The sequence below is a fragment of the Schistocerca gregaria genome, chromosome 8 (genome assembly GCF_023897955.1).
Source record: "Schistocerca gregaria isolate iqSchGreg1 chromosome 8, iqSchGreg1.2, whole genome shotgun sequence".
Taxonomy (NCBI): Eukaryota; Metazoa; Arthropoda; class Insecta; order Orthoptera; family Acrididae; genus Schistocerca; species Schistocerca gregaria.
Genome location: NC_064927.1, coordinates 330,582,171 through 330,602,369, shown reverse-complemented (window position 1 = coordinate 330,602,369; position 20,199 = coordinate 330,582,171). Strand labels below are relative to the sequence as shown.

The following is a 20,199-nucleotide window of genomic DNA, read 5'->3' as shown; positions in this document are numbered from 1 at the left end:
GAAAAGTCCACTGGACCTGATGGGATACCAATTTGATTCTACACAGAGCACGTGAAAGAACTTGCCCTCCTTCTAACAGCCGTGTACCACAAGTCTCTAGAGGAGGCCATTTCACGAAGCACCTGTCCCCTTCTGTAGCACGGCCGATCCATCAATGCGTCAGCTCCGTGTTCAGGTACCCACGAAATTCTTGATGAAAAAGGGGTGGAGCCCCATCCTGCTGAAAGATGAACGGAGAGTCCGATTGCACTTGAGGTATCACCAATTGCTGCAACATGTCCAAGTAGGAATATCCACTGACAGTGCTCTCGGTGAAGAAGAATGGCCCGTACAGTTTTAGACGTGACAATGCACAAAAAACATTTTTCTTTGAGGAATCGCCCTCAAATTTAATGCATTCTTGTGGATGCTTTGTACCCCAGATTCGACAATTATGCCTGTTAACTTTCCCATTAGTGTGAAAAATAATTGAAAGTGTTCCCAGACTTTAAGTACGCCCTGTATTACTGTGCTCCACACATCAATCTGCTACAGGTGGTTAGTTGCCTTTGCTTACTTCACATATTGCATTTTCCATTACTGTTAAACATTGTTGATTCAGCTCCTTCCCATACCCTTTTCCTTTTGTTACTTCTCTCTTTGCTTATCTACCACTCGCTGTCCATTCTTTATTCCTTAACAATTCTATGCTTCTTCGTCCTCTAAAGCACCTGCCTTCAATACACAACCCGGCCACCCTATGCTGTGCAATTTTAGCACCCACTGTTGTCGCTGCTCGACACACTAAATAATGTTGCTCTTGCCATGACACCCCTTGTTCAAACATTTAATTCTAGTTTGATGTTTAACATCTTCTCCTCTATCAACTTGTGCTGCTCAACTTAAATGTTAATAGATCGTGTGAGTTTGTTTATGATGTCGTATTTTCTTGTCACCTGCATCAATTTGCAATTGCACTTATTTATTTATGAGTGCCCTCCTATTTCCTACTTCTTTAAAGCATTTCATGAAATTCCTACATAGCTCTCTATGTAGCACCTATCATTTATTTCTCTCACAACACTTTGACCATGAATTTTCACATTACTATTTTCCATCTTTTTTAACAAATTTCCATTTACTCCTTTAGCCCCCTGACCATCCAATCATATCACTGCTCATTCTACTGTCACTAATTCCGAAAACTCATCTTTTCCCTTGCAAAACTTCAATCACACATCCTCTTTCTAAAATCCTGTCTGGCACACAGTATCCCACCTTATGGGTTTGACCATTAAAACTGGCATCTCAGGCTGTCATCAAACCTACTGCAAGAAACTTCACCTTTTGCCAATCAATCAGTCCCTCATCCTCACCATTCTGGTCCTTCAAAATCATACAATACAAGTTCAAACCATACTTGACAACCTGCACCCTTTCGAAAAATCATTTAACCCTGTGACCCCAACTTTCTGAATATCATCATTGCAATAGAAGCACTTGCCATACAACAGCATTCTCAGCTACTCTTGTCTTACACCTGCATGGGACTACTTACTGCGATGAAAAGGCTCACCACTGTGCTCCAATCCCCCCCCCCCCTCACCCTGGACAACCCCACACAGCTCCCTGACTATGCCTTGTTGGCTTACTCTGTATTCCACACCCAAAAACCTCATCTGTTCTCAATGAAACATTTTACTCCTGAACACCCATCCTGTAACACTGTTGTCAATAAACTCTGACCACTGTAGAAGTCTCAGTACTTTCTAAAGGCCTCACCTTTAGCCCCAAACCTAATTTCAACCAGGTTGCCCTCCATAGGGTGGGTGCACGCAACGACTGTGGTTATATTGGGTTAGATAGAACAGCAATCAGTCGTAGAATTAAGTTGTTTTCATATGACATTTATAGTCACAACACAGATCAGATTTCGACCTGTGTCAGGTCATTATCAATGCAAAAACAAATACATGAGTATATATTACAATATGATTTACAAAAGTTTTAAGTCCATCACATCGCTGTTTTTTAATGTTAACATTAAATACCAGTGCGGAATTGTAGCAGTTGTTCGTGCTCAAGTGACTGCTTACACAGTTCAACCATTACTGTCGTAAAATTATATGTTGGTTTCACAGTACACATCGGTTTTGCGTATGACACCCTCTATGAGCTGTGCCTGAAGTTTAAAGTTTCAACGACATTTTCTGTAATATTTATGTTGTATAGTAACGGAGTAGTAACATGAAATTATTATGAGCAAAACTATGTAATGTGCAAACAAGGTTGCACATTACAGACATGAGAAAAAGTAAGAAGTTGCACAATTCATCATCTGCAGAGCTAGTTGGCATACAAACTTGTACTACTGTAGCAGGCATGGGCTTCATATCTATCTTGACCACAATAATGTGTTCACTATGCTGTTTGTAATAGCTTACCCTCACTCCTATTTTTTATTCATTATTAAACCTAATCCTGCATTACCCCTATTTGATTTTGTATTTATAACCCTGTATTCACCTGACCAAAAGTCTTGTTCCTCCTGCCACCGAAATTCACTAATTCCCACTATATCTAACTTTAACCTATCCATTTCCCTTTCTAAATTTTTTAACGTACCTGCCTGATTAAGGGATCTGACATTCCATGCTCCAATCAGTAGAACACTAGTTTTCTTTCTCCTGATAACGACATCCTCCTGAGTAGTCCCCGCCCGGAGATCCGAATGGGGGACTATTTTACCTCCGGAATATTTTACCCAAGAGGATGCCATCATCATTTAACCATACAGTAAAGCTGCATGCCCTCGGCAAAAATTACGGCTGTAGTTTCCCCTTGCTTTCAGCCGTTATATAATATATAAATGGAACATGTCTGCTTGTGTCTGTGTATGTGCGGATGGATGTGTGTGTGTGTGTGTGTGGGGGGGGGGGGGGGGGGGGGGGGGGGCGCGCGCGCGAGTGTAAACCTGTCCTTTTTTCCCCCCTAAGGGAAGTCTTTCTGCTCCCGGGATTGGAATGACTCCTTACCCTCTCCCTTAAAACCCACATCCTTTCGTCTTTCCCTCTCCTTCCTGAAGAAGCAACCATCGGTTGCGAAAGCTAGTAATTCTGTGTGTGTGTTTTGTTCATTGTGCCTGTCTGCCGGCGCTTTCCCGCTTGGTAAGTCTTGGAATCTTTGTTTTTAATATATTTTTCCCATGTCGAAGTTTCTTTCTATTTTTATATATATATATAGAGTTCAAACTCTTTGCCTTTAAATATGTCTGCTTGTGTCTGTGTATGTGCGGATGGATATGTGTGTGTGTGTGCGAGTGTACACCTGTCCTTTTTTTCCCCTAAGGGAAGTCTTTCCGCTCCCGGGATTGGAATGACTCCTTACCCTCTCTCTTAAAACCCACATCCTTTCATTTTTCCCTCTCCCTCCCTCTTTCCTGACGAAGCAACTGCCAGTTGCGAAAGCTCGTAATTCTGTGTGTGTGTTTGTGTGTTTTGTTCATGTGCCTGTCTGCCGGCGCTTTCCCGCTTGGTAAGTCTTGGAATATATATATATATATATATTAAAAACAAAGATTCCAAGACTTACCAAGCGGGAAAGCGCCGGCAGACAGGCACATGAACAAAACACACAAACACACACACAGAATTACGAGCTTTCGCAACTGGCAGTTGCTTCGTCAGGAAAGAGGGAAGGAGAGGGAAAAATGAAAGGATGTGGGTTTTAAGGGAGAGGGTAAGGAGTCATTCCAATCCCGGGAGCGGAAAGACTTCCCTTAGGGGGAAAAAAAGGACAGGTGTACACTCGCACACACACACACACATATCCATCCGCACATACACAGACACAAGCAGACATATATATATATATATATATATATATATATATATATATATATATATATATATATATATATATTAAAAACAAAGATTCCAAGACTTACCAAGCTGGAAAGCGCCGGCAGACAGGCACATGAACAAAACACACAAACACACACACAGAATTACTAGCTTTCGCAACTGATGGTTGCTTCTTCAGGAAGGAGAGGGAAAGACGAAAGGATGTGGGTTTTAAGGGAGAGGGTAAGGAGTCATTCCAATCCCGCGAGCGGAAAGACTTCCCTTAGGGGAAAAAAAGGACAGGTGTACACTCGCATACACACACACACACACACACACACACACACATATCCATCCGCACATACACATACATATTGGTGTCTGTGTATGTGCGGATGGATATGTGTGTTTGTGTGTATGCGAGTGTACACCTGTCCTTTTTTTCCCCTAAGGGAAGTCTTTCCGCTCCCGGGATTGGAATGACTCCTTACCCTCTCCCTTAAAACCCACATCCTTTCGTCTTTCCCTCTCCTTCCTGAAGAAGCAACCATCGGTTGCGAAAGCTAGTAATTCTGTGTGTGTGTTTGTGTGTTTTGTTCATGTGCCTGTCTGCCGGCGCTTCCCCGCTTGGTAAGTCTTGGAATCTTTGTTTTTAATACCTTTTTCCCATGTGGAAGTTTCTAAAAATCTTTAGAAGTTTTTCACCGATTTACTTCAAATTTCTACATGATCCCCAAATGAACATTTGGACGGACACAGGCCATATATTTTTCAATGTACACAAAATATATAGAAGAAACTTTGTTATCAAATATCTCAAGAAGTACTTGATTGATTTATTTCAAAGTTCTAGGCCAATTTACTTCAAATTTCTAAATTCAGATGAAACAATAAAGAAAATTAAATGCCTAACAAACTAAATATATCATGATAAACTTAATGTAATTCTTATTGTGAGAATAAATTAAAGTGGCAATACCCATCTTAGAGATAGTATCATTAGATGTTCTAGATTGCAAGCCGAGCAATAGCTCAAGAATTTACAGAAACATGATTACAAACTTATTTATTATTTGCTGTTGTTGCATATGACAAATATCCTAGATGATATTTTAGTCTGTATTTCACATTTAATCTTGTTTTAAAAATTTACAGTGCCATGTAGGGCCAATCACTTTGTGTAACAGATATGAAACATCCTGGTCAATACTGGCCACTGCAACTAGATCAGATATTGATGACTGATAGGATACCAAGTATGCTATCAGAGTGAGTGGATTAGGAAATCTTAACCAGCACAAACACACAGTTGCACAAATCATGCGCAGGAAAGTGGGGATCTGTCTGGATGGACACTTTATTTTCATATCTAATTGTAAGTTGTCCATGAAACCTGCACCCAATTCAAACACTTCCAGTGGTTTGTGGAGGATGGCAGTCGTAACACCCAAAATCCAAAGAGACCTCACATGACTGATAGTAACAGAACACAACCTACACTAAATAATGTCTTTATTATCATTAAATGTGGGAGCGTTCATTTGAGAAATTGTTACCTTACTGGATACATATAGGTTTAGGTGGACTTGAAGGGTAACTTAACTCTATCAAAAGGCTATGTAGCAGCACACTCCTGTTGAAGCAATGAATATACCAAGTAAAGAAGTTGTTAAATGCCAAATCACTTGGAGAGCATGCCATGAATATGGAGTTCCACATGGTGTTAAACTACTGTATGTAAGTTGTAACCTTCTGGGGAATCATGAACACTGACACCAAAGAACTGCAACAGGAACAAATCTTACCAAATACAACAGTGGGAAACATTGTCTTGACAGTTTTACAGACAACCAATCTGGAAGCACTACTTTCACGTAGTCCTCATCCTGGATACTCCTTCCTTTGGTTTCCTCCATATTAAGATCGAAATATACCCCTTTTATGAACTCTTGAAATAGGCGAGTAGATATTTTCTTCAGTATGGGCAGTGCAAAGTGTTACTTCCTACAGTTTCATATTTTTTCCCTCTCTGTCTCATTTTCACATACTGATGGAAGGGGAGAACGCCGGTTTGCTTGGATGCAAACACTTCCTTTCTTGTCCCCAATCAAGTTTGTTTAGTTATGTTCAAGTCATGGGGTTGAACTTGTTTATGGTGAATGTTTTGTATCCATTCTCAGTTGGAACTGAGATACAAAAGAGATACCATCAACAAACACAACCACGAAACACAAATGAAAGGAAACCTAAGATGTCACATACATAATCACCCACATATAGAACTTAACAGTGCAGAGGAGGGATACACAGACAGAACACAAAGCAAAACACAGCATGAAACACATAACAACAAAATAGTATAATGAAGAAAGGCAAAACACCATGTGATTAATCGGAATACCAGTTATGACAACTGTTACAGATAATCTTGAGATCAATACCTGCCAAACTGTGATTCACAGTAATCAGATATGGACCTCAAGAAAATGTACAGTTGAAATTAATAGTCCAATGACTCAGACAGTGTCTTTCTTCCTTTATTATGTTAAAACCAATCAGTGGCTATGGATATCTTGTCTTTAATTATGTAACAATGCTGTACATGGAACTAGCAACACAATAACCTCCACCACACAGGTTACAGTTCAACGACGAGAATCCACCACAATCAAGAACCAGTATTCGAGTTCTGCCATTTAGGTATCAAACAGGATGGAGTCCTAATGGTATAACAGTTGAATTATTACAAGTAATTTATTTATCACGAAACAGAGTTGAGCTACTCAGAAGATTTGAAATAAAGTAAAGTTGCAATTATAAGTCAATTAATTTTATGCAATCCTTTCGTAGTTGTTAAATCTTCATAATAATACAAACATAACAAACTCTTTCCACATTGAACAATGGAAAATCAAGAATGGAATGTAACAATATTATGAAAAAGGAAGTTGCCGCTCACCATGTATCAGAGATGATGAGGCACAGATAGGCACAACAAAAAGATTGTCACAAATACATTCCTGGAAAATGAAAAAAAGAGCATTGACGCAAGTGAATAAGACCTGTTATATTTGCACGGGACATTATGAGAGAGCAGTGCATGCGATGATCAAATGCGTCAAATTGCGGACACACCAGGAACTGCGTTATCAGCTGTGGAATGTTGCAAGCTGCTCAGTGGTTGTTCACCACCAGAGCACGTGGTAGCCAGTTGCCGTGGTATATGGAGCTCCTTGTGTGTATTCAACATTGTCAGCATAACTGTTTGTGCCACTGACGGAGTTTGAGTAAGGGCGTATAGTGGGCCTGCGGGAGGCCGGATGGGTATAACACAAAATTGCACAACACGTGGGGCGAGATCTGTCCACAGTGCATTGATGTTGTTGCCAGTGGTCAGCAGGAAGTGCACATGCCCATCGACCTGGGTCTGGACAGCGGCGACACACAGATGCACGCCAAAACCGTAGCATCTTACGAAGTGCCGTACAGGACCGCACCATCACTTCACAACAAATTAAGGCCACTGTTGCTCTCGGGGTATTATTGAGCACCATTCACAACCGTCTCCGTGAAGCAGGGCTATGATCCTGCGTGCCATTAGGGCGTCTTCCTCACACCCCTACATCGCTCAGCCTGCCTCCAGTGATGTCACGATAGGCGTTTATGGAAGGACGAATGAGATGTGTTATCTTCAGTGATGAGAGTCACTTCTGCCTTGGTGCCAATGACGATCGAATGCATGTGTGGCATCATGCAGGTAAGTGCCAAAATCTGGAGTATGCACGACAGAGGCACACAGGACCAACACCCGGAATCATGGTGTGGGTGCCATATCCTACAATGGCCATTTTCCACTGGTGATAGTAGAGGGAACATTGAACAGTGAACGGTACACTGAAACCATTATTCAACCGGTCTTGCTACCGTTCATGCACCAACAAGAGGACATGCTTTTCCAACAGGACAATGCACATCCACATGTCTCCCATGCCGCCCAATGTGCTCTTGAAGGTGTACGCCAAGTATCCTGGCCGGCATGATCCCCAGATCTGTCCCGCATTGAACATGTTTGGGATCGGATGAAACGTCATCTTGCGCAGTCTGCATAATCAGCACGGAATATGGCCCAGCTGAGGCACCTCTACGATCGTCTTCATGGGAGAATTGCAGCCTGCATTGCTGCAAAAGTCGGGTATACACAGTACATGAGCTGACACTGTGTACACACTGTTGACTTTACTCATGTGGGTAGGCTCTGTTTTGTGATCGTATGTTCTATACAACCCCAAGAGTGTGTCAATAAAATTACTCTCTGTCGGGTCGATGAATTCATGGTGTTCTTTTTTCATTTTACTGGAATGTGATTATGGAACGCTTTTTGTGACAGTCTTCTTGTTGTGCCTATCTGTGACTCAGCATCTCTGCTATATGGTGAGTGCCAACTTTCCTTCTCATAATATTGTTTCTTTCCACATTGGTATTATGATCATGACAAATGTGTGTGAAATCTTATGGGACGTATCTGCTAAGGTCATCAGTCCCTAAGCTTACACACTACTTAACCTAAATTATTCTAAGGACAAACACAAACAGCCATGCTCGAGGGACGACTCGAACCTCCGCCTGGACCAGGCGCACAGTCCACGACTGCAGCGCCTTAGACCGCTCGGCTAATACTGCGCAGCTCATGACAAATGAAATGAAGACTAATTACTAAGCTCTGGAAGTGGTAATAAAAAGCGTAACTTTAAAAAGGCTCCACCTAATATAGGACTGCAGACTTAACTGCCAATGAAACTGATAGAATATGCAATAATGCACATGCCTCAACATATTAAACACAAAAATACACGCTAGCATAATAGCTTTCTGGGATACGGCAATGGTGCACACACTTTCATGCCATTAATGAACTGTAAGAGAAAGTGACTGCATTGGCAATCATTCCAACAAGTCTCTATTTACCACGTTAATTCAGAACATAAATCATGGCATTACACCATCTGCTGGTTTCACTGCAAATGATTCATATCTACTAACTGAATTAGATTGACAATACACAACACACACTTCATTACAGCACTGACATATGAATAAGTTAACCACCAAAATAATTTCCAATGATATGATCTCACTGTCTTTCCCACCAAGTCAATTAATATAAATTTCTTGGGTTCCCAGCAGGGTGATTCCTGACTTCCCCAGGAAATGATGGCAGTGACTCTCATCAAAATGTCAAACCATTTCATGAACTTAGCCTAGTTTGTAATCTGAGAGCTTTACATTTTGGTTTTAATAGTTATAGTTATGGCAGGAAAGAAGTTACAGCTAAAATCAACCAATGCAATAGAACTTTTTTATGTAAAGCAAAGGAGCCCCCGCCCCCATCGCCCGCACCCTACAGTCCCAATGTGACCCACACCAGACTTTGTTTTGTTCCCCAAACTAAAAACTTCCCTGAAAGGACACTATCACGGGAGCCTGGAGGAGGTCCAAGCTGCCATGACAAGGGCTTTGAAGGTCATTCCAGACTCAGCGTTCGGGGCAGCATTTGAAGGGTGGAAATCTCACATGCAGCGGGTTGCCAACTCTCAAGTGTCATACACTGAAGATTACTAAGTGGTTGTAGCGATATCTACAATAAATTTTGATTCAAAACCTCACTCTCCTTACTTTTTATAAAAACGCTGTATTGTAAATAGACCTATGTTGGCTCTTTGAAAACTAGCAGTGTAGAACTGTAAATATTAAGCTATCCATTGAAATACACAGCAGCTATAAAAAATGAGAAAGCAGTAAATGATTTCAATGTGGCGGATTTTCTGCTAATTTATTACGTTACAAAAATGAAAATATTAATAAGCAGTACACTGAGAGTTTCGTGTTGCTCTTTTTGAAATGTCTATCTTGACTCATTGCACATCACTGCAAGTTTCCTTCTTGATAAGATGTAGAGAAGAATGAACAAGTAAATTGTAGAATTGTTGCAGGTTTGCAATGTGTATAAATAGTTTGTGGGATATCTTTACACTCTAGCCTATGAGAATCACTACTAGCTCAATATAAGTAACTATCATGATCTTTTAATAAGTGGAAAGTTCTGGTTGACAATTACAAATTATTTAGGAATAAAGGAGACGACTCACCAAAAGGCAGAAGTGCTGCATCATCAATAGGTACATAAATAAAAAGCACAGAGCTTTGCTAGCTTTTGGAGTAAACTTCCTCTTTCAAGCTTGTAGAACACACATGCACACACACACGCACGCACACGCACGCACACGCGCGCACGCACGCCCACGCCCACGCACACACACAAACACACGCACACACACAAACACACACACACTAGGTTAAGTCAAGCGGGGACAGCAAGTTACCTCAGGTTTAGTTTTAGGCCAGGTAGGTTACGGGAGTGAAGGATGTGCTGTACGGACAGCAGCTATTGAAATCTCAAATGTTGTGCCTCGCTGCATATTGTGCCACTGGGTGGTCCACCTTGTTTTCGGCAACAGTTTGACAGTGGCCACTGGTGTTTGCAGCTGAGCTAGTATATAACAGGGTCGCTTCCACAGGTGGCCTGGCCTCTGATCGAGTAGGATAAGCCTGTGATTGGACTGGAGTAGGTGATGCTGGGTGGGTAGATGGGGCAGGTCCTGCATTTGGTCTTCTACTGAGGTTTGATCCCTGTGACAGGAGATTGGGGATAGGAGTGGCACAGGGACAGTCTAGGATGTTGTGGAGGTTGGGCATTGGGCGGGCAGCAGAACACCAATTTGGGAGGGGATGGAAGTACCTTGGGTACGATATCCCTCATTTCAGTGCATGATGACACGACGTGGTCCCAGGTGGTATTGGGGGACAAGAGGGGCTCTTTTTTTTGTGGTTGGTTGGTTGGCTGGGAGAGGTGGTGTTCAATTGTGGCAAGGCCATGGGCATGAAAGATGTTGGTGTATATGGATGTTGCATCAACAGTGATGAGTAGGGACCAGGGAGGTAAGGCTGTGGGGATAGCGGAGAGTCGGTGCTGGAAGTGGTTGGTGTCTTTAATGTGGGAGGCTAGGTTTTGGAATATTGGTTGCAGATGTTAGTCAACAAGAGCCACAGATTCTATTGATGGGGCCACTGTAAGTAGCCACAATGAGGCACTTAGGATTGTTGCTGTGCAGGTTCCAAACCCACCACTTCATTTCTCATACACCTAACCAACTACATACTACACCATAACTACTTCACCTTTGAAGGGAAGGTATACAAACAAATTCGTGGCACATCCATGAGCACCTGCATGGCATTCTCTTATGCCAAACTCTTCATGGGCACCTAAAGGAAACATTCCTAGCTTCTCAAAACCCCAAACCTTTGGTCTGGTGCAGGTTTATTGATGAAATCTTTATTATCTGGAGGCAGAATGGCTGGCCGGTGCTTATCTTCTCTTTGAAGAGAAGGTATACAAACAAATTTGCAACACCCCTGGTCTGGTTCAGGTTTATTGATGACATCTTTATAATCTGGACCCATGGCCAGGACATCTTATCCTCATTCCTCCATAACCTGAACACCTTCTCTCCCATCCACTTCACCTGGTCCTCCTCCACCCACCATGCCTAGACATCACTCTCCTTCAATCCATCCACACCTCGGTCCACATCAAACCCACCAATCAGCAACAATACCTGCCCTTTGACAGCTGCCACCCCTTCCACACCAAAACATCCCTCCCATAGAGCCTGGCTACCCATTGTAGATACATCTGCAGTGATGAGAACTCCCTTGCTCCTCACAAAGGCCTTCACAGACAGGTAATATACCCCCACCCCCAAGAGATAATTCACAAACAGATCTCCAACTACTTCCTTCTCCAGGGCTTTGATTATCTATCATCATGCCCTGAAATGAGGGACATCCTACCCAAGATACTTCCATCCCCTCCTTAAGAGGTGTTCAGTCACCCACCCAATCTCCGCAACATCCTAGTTCATTCCTACATCACTCGCACCCCAATCCCTTGCCACAGGGAGCACCCTGATCCCTTGCCACAGGGGTCATACTCTTGTAGAAGACCCAGATGCAAGACTTGCCCAATCCACCCACCCAGCACCACCTACTTCAGTCTTGTCACAGGCTTATCCTACTCCATCAGAGGCCAGGCCACTTGTGAAAGCAGCCATGTCATGCACCAGCTCTGCTGCAACCACCAATGTCCACTGTCAAACTGTTGCCAAAAACAAGGTGGACCACCCAGTGGCACAATATGCAGCAGAGCGCAACACATGAGATTTCAATGGCTGCTTAACAACCCTTGCTGTCTGGATCCTCCCCACCACCATCACTACCGTAACCCCTGGCCTAAACATAAGGCAACTCGCTGTTCTCCACTTCTTATCTTGTAGTGTATCTCTCTCTCTCTCTCTCTCTCTCTCTCTCTCTCTCTCTCTCTCTCTCTCTCTCTCTCTCTCTCTGTGTGTGTGTGTGTGTGTGTGTGTGTTTGTGTGTGTGTGTGTGCGCGTGTGTGTGTGTGTATTCATGTGCATGTTTCTCCTACAAGCTTGAAAAAGGAAGCTCATTCCAAAAGCCAGTGAAAACCTGTACCTTTTATCTATGTACCTATTGACAACAGAGGGTTTCTGCCTTTTGGTTAGTCATTTCCTTTGTTCCCAAGTATCACAGTCTTTTGTGTTACTTTACCTGAAATGTCTATATGATGGCCATCAGGTACAATACTTCTAGTTTTGTACATAATTGTCACAGCACAATGCATAGCATTTAAGTGAAATGTTCACATCGGCTGCTCTAAATCGGTGTTTTCACATTATTTAGTTCAGTTGTATATGCTTGCAAACAATGTTCTTAACATTATTCCCCTCCCCAACAGAAAGAAGCTACTGGTATCAGCATGAGTCCTCTTTTGTTCTGTGCTTCATAACCAAACTTTTTCACAGGAGATAAACATTTTTAGTATACTATAACCTTCATTTTTAAGATATTTCTCAAAAATCTTTCAATAAATTGGATGTGCCTTTCTTAACGGAACCATCCCAGCACTTCCCATAGTCAGTTTTGGAAAATCATAGAAAACCTACTCCTGGATGGTTGAAAAGGTATTTGAGTTCTTTTGTCTTAAATAAAAATACAGTGCCTTACCCACTGTGTGTCTTTAAGTGGTGTTATTCTACTATTAATTATCACTAAAATCCTGGGAATACAAAATGGAGAGTGAAATAACTGCAGTCAACTGAAACTCAATAGGAGAAAAAAACTACTCACCAAATGTTTTTACTTTCTTGTTGATTCCTTTGTAATTTCGAAGGAACAATACAGTGTTTTTTTCCATTTCCTCAATGTGTTCAGCAACTCGCTGTTCAAACATACCTGCAGCATTGAAAGTTTTCCTTCATTAAAATGGAGGAATCTGGCAAAAATTCGTTCAGTCTTTACGAAATACGTAAAAATGGAATTGAGCTATGAAATCAAAGCAGGTCAAGAGGAGGCACCACAAATAAGAGGACAGCACACTCAGTCCAGCATGAGGATTTTTTGTGGGTCCTGATCACATTTGAGTCACTAAAAATTCTCTTAAAAATAAGCATTTTACAGGCAACATGCACAGAGTAGTTCTTAAAAAATAAATAATAAAGGCCATTCGTAGACTTTTAAACCACATGGATGTTAGTTTGTGTACATCCACATATTCATACAGTTTTTTGTTACTTGCAGTTAAACATTGTGAGACATAAGTTATTTACAATCATTTTTACTAAGGAATTCACTTATAGTGTAAAAACACTGTTCCTGCAAATGCAAGTTAAGATTTTTCCTAAAGCAGTACATGTTATCTGTTGCTTTTATTTTCTGCAGTGGTTTATTATACTATTTTACACCTTCATACAAGGAACTATTTTGAGTCATATGTTTATTTTTCCTGACTAGGTGAAGACAGTGACTTGTTCTTGTACTATAGTTATGAAAACTGCTATCTGTACTATAATTTTCTGTATTTTTCTTGATATACAGTATGATTTGGAAAAGAAATTCACAAGGAACAATTAGAATTTCTAGCACTTTGAAAGTTCTTTGTAGTGGTCCCACTTACTGCTTTTCATTACAGCTCTTACTGCTCTCTTTTGCATTTTAAATTCTGAGCACTGTTTCCCCAGAAAATTATACCATACCTGATTACTGAATGAATAACTTAAGTATACAGTTCTCAAACATTCATCACTGCATGCAGATACAAGGACTCTATAAGTGCATAACATGTTGTGGATATTTCTTTTTCGCAAGTGCCTTTCCACTTCATTTGACTGACAATGTGGAATCCCAAGAATTTTGTTGTATGTACATCATCTACGGAGATGTTATCTAGTTTTAAATTTAAGGGACTCTGTTTCTTAGTCATTCTCAAGCATACTGTATTTGTTTTCTTTATGTTGAGAGTTACTTCCTTTTCCTGTGACCATTTGTAGACATCCCTCAGCACTTCACATCAGTAAAATTTTCCAGCATTTGTACTCGTGTATTACTGGAGATTAATATCTTGATGTCATCAGTAAACAATATCTTCTCTCCATGGCTGAAATGTTATGGGAACTCATATATATTAAAAACAAAGATTCCATTCTGCTTGTGTCTGTTTATGTATGGATGGCTGTGTGTGTGTGTGTGGGGGGGGGGGGGGGGGGCACCCGCGAGTATATACCTATCCTTTTCCCCCCCTAAGGTAAGTCTTTCCGCTCCCGGGATTGGAATGGCTCCTTACCCTCTCCCTTAAAACCCACATCCTTTCATCTTTCCTTCTCCTTCCCTCTTTCCTGACGAAGCAACAGCCGGTTGCGAAAGCTCGTAATTTTGTGTGCGTGTTTGTGTGTTATTTTACTGTGCCTGTCTACCGGCACTTTCCCGCTTGCTAAGTCTTGGAATCTTTGTTTTTAATATATTTTTCCATATGTGGAAGTTTCTTTACAAAGATTCCAAGACTTACCAAGCGGGAAAGCGCCGGTAGATAGGCACAATGAATAAAACACACACACACAGAATTTTGAGCTTTCCCAACCAGCGGCTGCTTCGTCAGGAAAGAGAGAAGGAAAAGGAAAGATGAAAGGATGTGGGTTTTAAGGGAGAGGGTAAGGAGTCATTCCAATCCCGGGAGCGGAAAGACTTACCTTAGGGGGGAAAAAAGGATAGGTATATACTCGCGTGCACACACACACACACACACACACACACACACACACACACACACACACACACACACACACACACACACACACATCCATCCATCCATACACACACAGACACAAGCAGAATGGAATCTTTGTTTTTAATATATATGAGTTCCCATAACATATCAGCCATGGAGAGAAGATATTGTTTACTGATGACATCAAGATATTAATCTCCAGTAATACACGAGTACAAATGCTGGAAAATTCTACTGAAGTGAAGTGCTGAGGGATGTCTACAAATGGTCACAGGAAAAGGAAGTAACTCTCAACATAAAGAAGAGTCTGCTTTTGTGTGTGTGTGTGTGTGTGTGTGTGTGTGTGTGTGTGTGTGTGTGTGTGTGTGTGTGTGTGTGCGCGCGCGCGCGCGCGCGAGTATATACCTATCCTTTTTTCCCCCTAAGGTAAGTCTTTCCGCTCCCGGGATTGGAATGACTCCTTACACTCTCCCTTAAAACCCACATCCTTTCATCTTTCCTTTTCCTTCCCTCTTTCCTGACGAAGCAGCCGCCGGTTGCGAAAGCTCGAAATTTTGTGTGTGTGTTTGTGTGTTTTATTCATTGTGCCTATCTACCAGCGCTTTCCCGCTTGCTAGGTCTTGGAATCTTTGTTTTTAATATATTTTTCCCATGTGGAAGTTTCTTTCTATTTTATATATAGAAACAATACTGGGCCCAGTATACTTCCTTGAGGGACCCCAATACTGATATATTATGGATCTGATAAATGTTTCTCAATGTACTTTGATCCACTGGACACGTTGGTTCCTACTGACTATAATCTGTTTTCTAGACATGAACGAAACCATCTGTTGATCACTCCCGTTACACCTAGTGTCTCTAACTTGTGCAATAGTTTCTGGTGGTCAACTGTATCAAATGCCCTATGCAGGTAAATGAAAAGGCCAGTTACATAGCTGTTCTCATCTAGTGCTTCTAACACTGTTTTTGTGAATTGTGCTACAGCAGATTCTGTGCCTCTGCCAGGCCTGAAACCATACTGGTCATTGCAGAGGAGGTTGTATTTGCTTAGATTGCTCGTAAGCCTGTATTTAATTATTGCGTCAGCCTGTTTTTCATTATTGTCTCTATCACTTTGGAAAAGAATGACTACTGCGTTATTGGTCTGTAGTCCTCAATGTTTTCTACATCACTGTTCTTGTGAACTGGTGAAATTTTTGCATGCTTTGGATAGTCCGGGAAGCAACCAGTTTTGAAGGATTCATGTATGATTTCTGTCAGTGGATCTTTGCTACCATTTATGCATTTTTTTCAGCATACACACTGGGATTTCATCTAAACCTGCTGAGTTTTTGTTCTTTTATTGCCTTACAGCATTCCATACTGCCTTCTCAGTAGTAGGAAGCAATACCATTGAGTTAGCTAAATGCTTCTCTGTGGGTTGATTAACACTTTCAGTTTTTTTTTTTTTTTTGCCCCCCCCCCCCCCCCCCCACCCTTGTTGCAATGCTGCTGAAGTAGGTATTCACATAATTTGCTAATTCTTTTCGGTTACTTGCTAAGTTTTCCTTGTTCTTGACTTGTGTGTTTGTACACCTCTGCTTCACAGTTCCTTGTTTCTTGTTTCACTACAGCCCATGTAGCTTTACTTTTATTACTGACTAAATTTATCAACCTATCATTGGCTCATTCTTTTTTCAGAACTGAGTACCTTCCTGTAGATCCTTATGCAGTTTTTGTAGTAGTGCAAAACTTCGGGATCACTATTGTGGTTTTTAATGGAGTTTAGGTATTTCCAAGTTTGAGCAGATTTTCTAATTTCTTTAGTAGTCCATTTATTTTTGGCGTTGTGTTCCAACAGGAATTAATGCTTTGGAGAATGTTTCTCCCTAACCGCCGTCTGCTTCACGTCTGCTGTGCAGCGAGCTACCTTAATTTAAGTATTAACTGTATTTTTTTTACTTGTCACTTCTTCTTCGGTGTGTTTTTGCTTTTAGGAAGCTTTAATTGTCGAGTGCTAGTAATAGTGTTCCATAGATTTCGTGTTTGTTTTGAATACAGTCAGAGGGAGTCCCTTTAGTCAGCTGTAGTGCCAGTAGTGCTAGTGTTTGTTTTGAATACAGTCCAGCGACAGGTAGTGCTATTTTCATTGTTTTCTACAAGAAGTGGTTAGCAATCACAGTTTAGTCAATAATCAGCCGCCTTTAGTGAATTAGCAGTCTAGTTAAAAGTTGATTAAGTCTCTTCAGTAAATTGATTCCTTAGGATGGATAGGATGTGTGAGTGCTGTGTACAGACGCAGGAGGAGCTGGCCACTCTTCGCGAACAGCTGAGCGTGTTGATGGCCGCGGTCAGCCGTCTTCAGGCTGCTGCCTCGGAGTGTAGCGGCAGTGGGGAGTCTGGTGCGTCGCAAGGTACACCCCAGGTGCTACATGCTTCATCCACTGTCCCTGCTGTCGAGGCATCTTCGCGGGTACTGGGCGCGGTTGGGCCACCCTCTCCCGAAGGGGAGCGGCGGGTTCAGCGGCGTTCGCGGCGCACGAGGCGGAGGGTCAATGTGGAGGCTGGCCGTGTGGCATCGCCCGCTCTGCCTGTGAGTGGACATGTGGCTGCTCCTTCAGCAAGGTCCAAGCAGGCACGCGGGGGGAGGGGTTTATTAGTTATTGGGAGCTCTAACGTTAGGCGGGTGATGGAGCCCCTTAGGGAAATAGCGGAACGGTCGGGGAAGAAGGCCAGTGTTCACTCTGTCTGCTTGCCGGGGGGGGGTCTCATCCGAGATGTGGAGGATGCTCTACCGGCGGCGATAGAGAGCACTGGGTGCACCCGACTGCAAATTGTTGCTCATGTCGGCACCAATGACTCCTGCCGTCTGGGTTCAGAGATCATCCTCAGTTCGTACAGGCGGTTGGCGGAGTTGGTGAAGGCGGAAAGCCTCGCTCGCAGGGTGGAATCAGAGCTAACTATTTGTAGTATCGTTCGCAGAACCGATCGCGATCCTCTGGTTTGGAGTCGAGTGGAAGGCTTAAACCAGAGGCTCAGACGATTCTGCGGAGAGCTGGGGTGCAAATTTCTCGACCTCCGCTATCGGGTGGAGAAATGTAGGGTCCCCCTGAATAGGTCAGGCGTGCACTACACGCCGGAAGCGGCTACGAGGGTAGCGGAGTACGTGTGAAGTGCACATGGGTTTTTTTTAGGTTAGAGAATTCCCTCCCTAGGCCCGACAAGACGCCTTCTGAGACGCGGCAAGGCAGGAGTAGGCATAATGCAACAGGGAATAACAATATTAATGTGCTAATAGTAAACTGCAGGAGCGTCTATAGAAAGGTCCCAGAACTGCTCTCATTAATAAACGGTCACAACGCCCATATAGTACTAGGGACAGAAAGTTGGCTGAAACCACATGTAAACAGTAATGAAATCCTAAACTCAGATTGGAATGTATACCGCAGAGACAGGCTGGACAGTGAAAGGGGAGGCGTGTTTATAGCGATAAGAAGTGCAATAGTATCGAAGGAAATTGACGGAGGTTCGAATTGTGAAATGATTTGGGTGAAGGTCACGGTTAAAGCAGGCTGAGACATGGTAATTGGATGTCTCTATAGGCCCCCGAGCTCAGCAGCTGTTGTAGCTCAGGACCTGAAGAATAATTTGGAAAATATTTTGCGTAGATTTCCCCACCATGTTATAGTTCTGGTTGGAGATTTTAATTTGCCGGATATAGACTGGGAGACTCAAACGTTCATAACGGGTGGCAGGGACAAAGAATCCAGTGAAATATTTTTAAGTGCTTTATCTGAAAACTACCTTGAGCAGTTAAACAGAGAACCGACTCGTGGCGAAACATATTAGACCTTCTGGTGACAAACAGACCCGAACTATTTGAATCAGTTAATGCAGAACAGGGAATCAGCGATCATAAAGCGGTTACTGCATCGATGATTTCAGCCGTAAATAGAAATATTAAAAAAGGTAGGAAGATTTTTCTGTTTAACAAAAGTGACAAAAAGCAGAATACAGAGTACCTGATGGCTCAACACAAAAGTTTTGTCTCAAGTACAGATAGTGTTGAGGATCAGTGGACAAAGTTCAAAACCATCGTACAATATGTGTTAGATGAGTATGTGCCAAGCAAGATCGTAAGAGATGGGAAAGAGCCACCGTGGTACAACAACCGAGTTAGTAAACTGCTGCGGAAGCAAAGGGAACTTCACAGCAAACATAAACATAGCCAAAGCCTTGAAGACAAACAAAAATTATGTGAAGCGAAATGTAGTGTGAGGAGGGCTATGCGAGAGGCTTTCAATGAATTCGAAAGTAAAGTTCTATGTACTGACTTGGCAGAAAATCCTAAGAAATTTTGGTCCTATGTCAAAGCGGTAAGCAGATCAAAACAAAATGTCCAGACACTCTGTGACCAAAATGGTATTGAAACAGAGGATGACAGACTAAAGGCCGAAATACTAAATGTCTTCTTCCAAAGCTGTTTCACAGAGGACGACTGCACTGTGCTTCCTTCTCTAGATTGTAGCACAGTTGACAAAATGGTAGATATCGAAATAGATGACAGAGGGCTAGAGAAACAATTAAAATCACTCAAAAGAGGAAAGGTCGCTGGTCCTGATGGGATACCAGTTCGATTTTACACAGAGTACGCGAAGGAACTGGCCCCCCTTCTTGCAGCGGTGTACCGTAGGTCTCTAGAAGAGCGAAGCGTTCCAAAGGATTGGAAAAGGGCACAGGTCATCCCCGTTTTCAAGAAGGGACGTCGAACAGATGTGCAGAACTATAGACCTATATCTCTAACGTCGATCAGTTGTAGAATTTTGGAACACGTATTCTGTTCGAGTATAATGTCTTTTCTGGAGACTAGAAATCTACTCTGTAGGAATCAGCATGGGTTTCGAAAAAGACGGTCGTGTGAAACCCAGCTTGCGCTATTCGTCCACAAGACTCAGAGGGCCTTAGACACGGGTTCACAGGTAGATGCCGTGTTTCTTGACTTCCGCAAGGCGTTTGACACAGTTCCCCACAGTCGTTTAATGAACAAAGTAAGAGCATACGGACTATCAGATCAATTGTGTGATTGGATTGAGGAGTTCCTAGATAACAGAACGCAACATGTCATTCTCAATGGAGAGAAGTCTTCCGAAGTAAGAGTGATTTCAGGTGTGCTGCAGGGGAGTGTCATAGGACCGT

At 42.4% G+C, this 20,199-nt stretch overlaps 1 protein-coding gene across 2 annotated transcripts in view; it reads right to left on the bottom strand.

Moving 5' to 3' along the window:
• Positions 1–20,199, bottom strand: part of LOC126284181 (uncharacterized) — a 158,726-nt gene that overhangs the window by 16,783 nt on the left and 121,744 nt on the right. For both annotated transcript variants that reach the window (XM_049982924.1, XM_049982925.1), the window contains exon 11: positions 13,089–13,193. In XM_049982924.1, the coding sequence (XP_049838881.1) occupies positions 13,089–13,193 (105 nt within the window). The remainder of the gene's footprint in view (positions 1–13,088; positions 13,194–20,199) is intronic.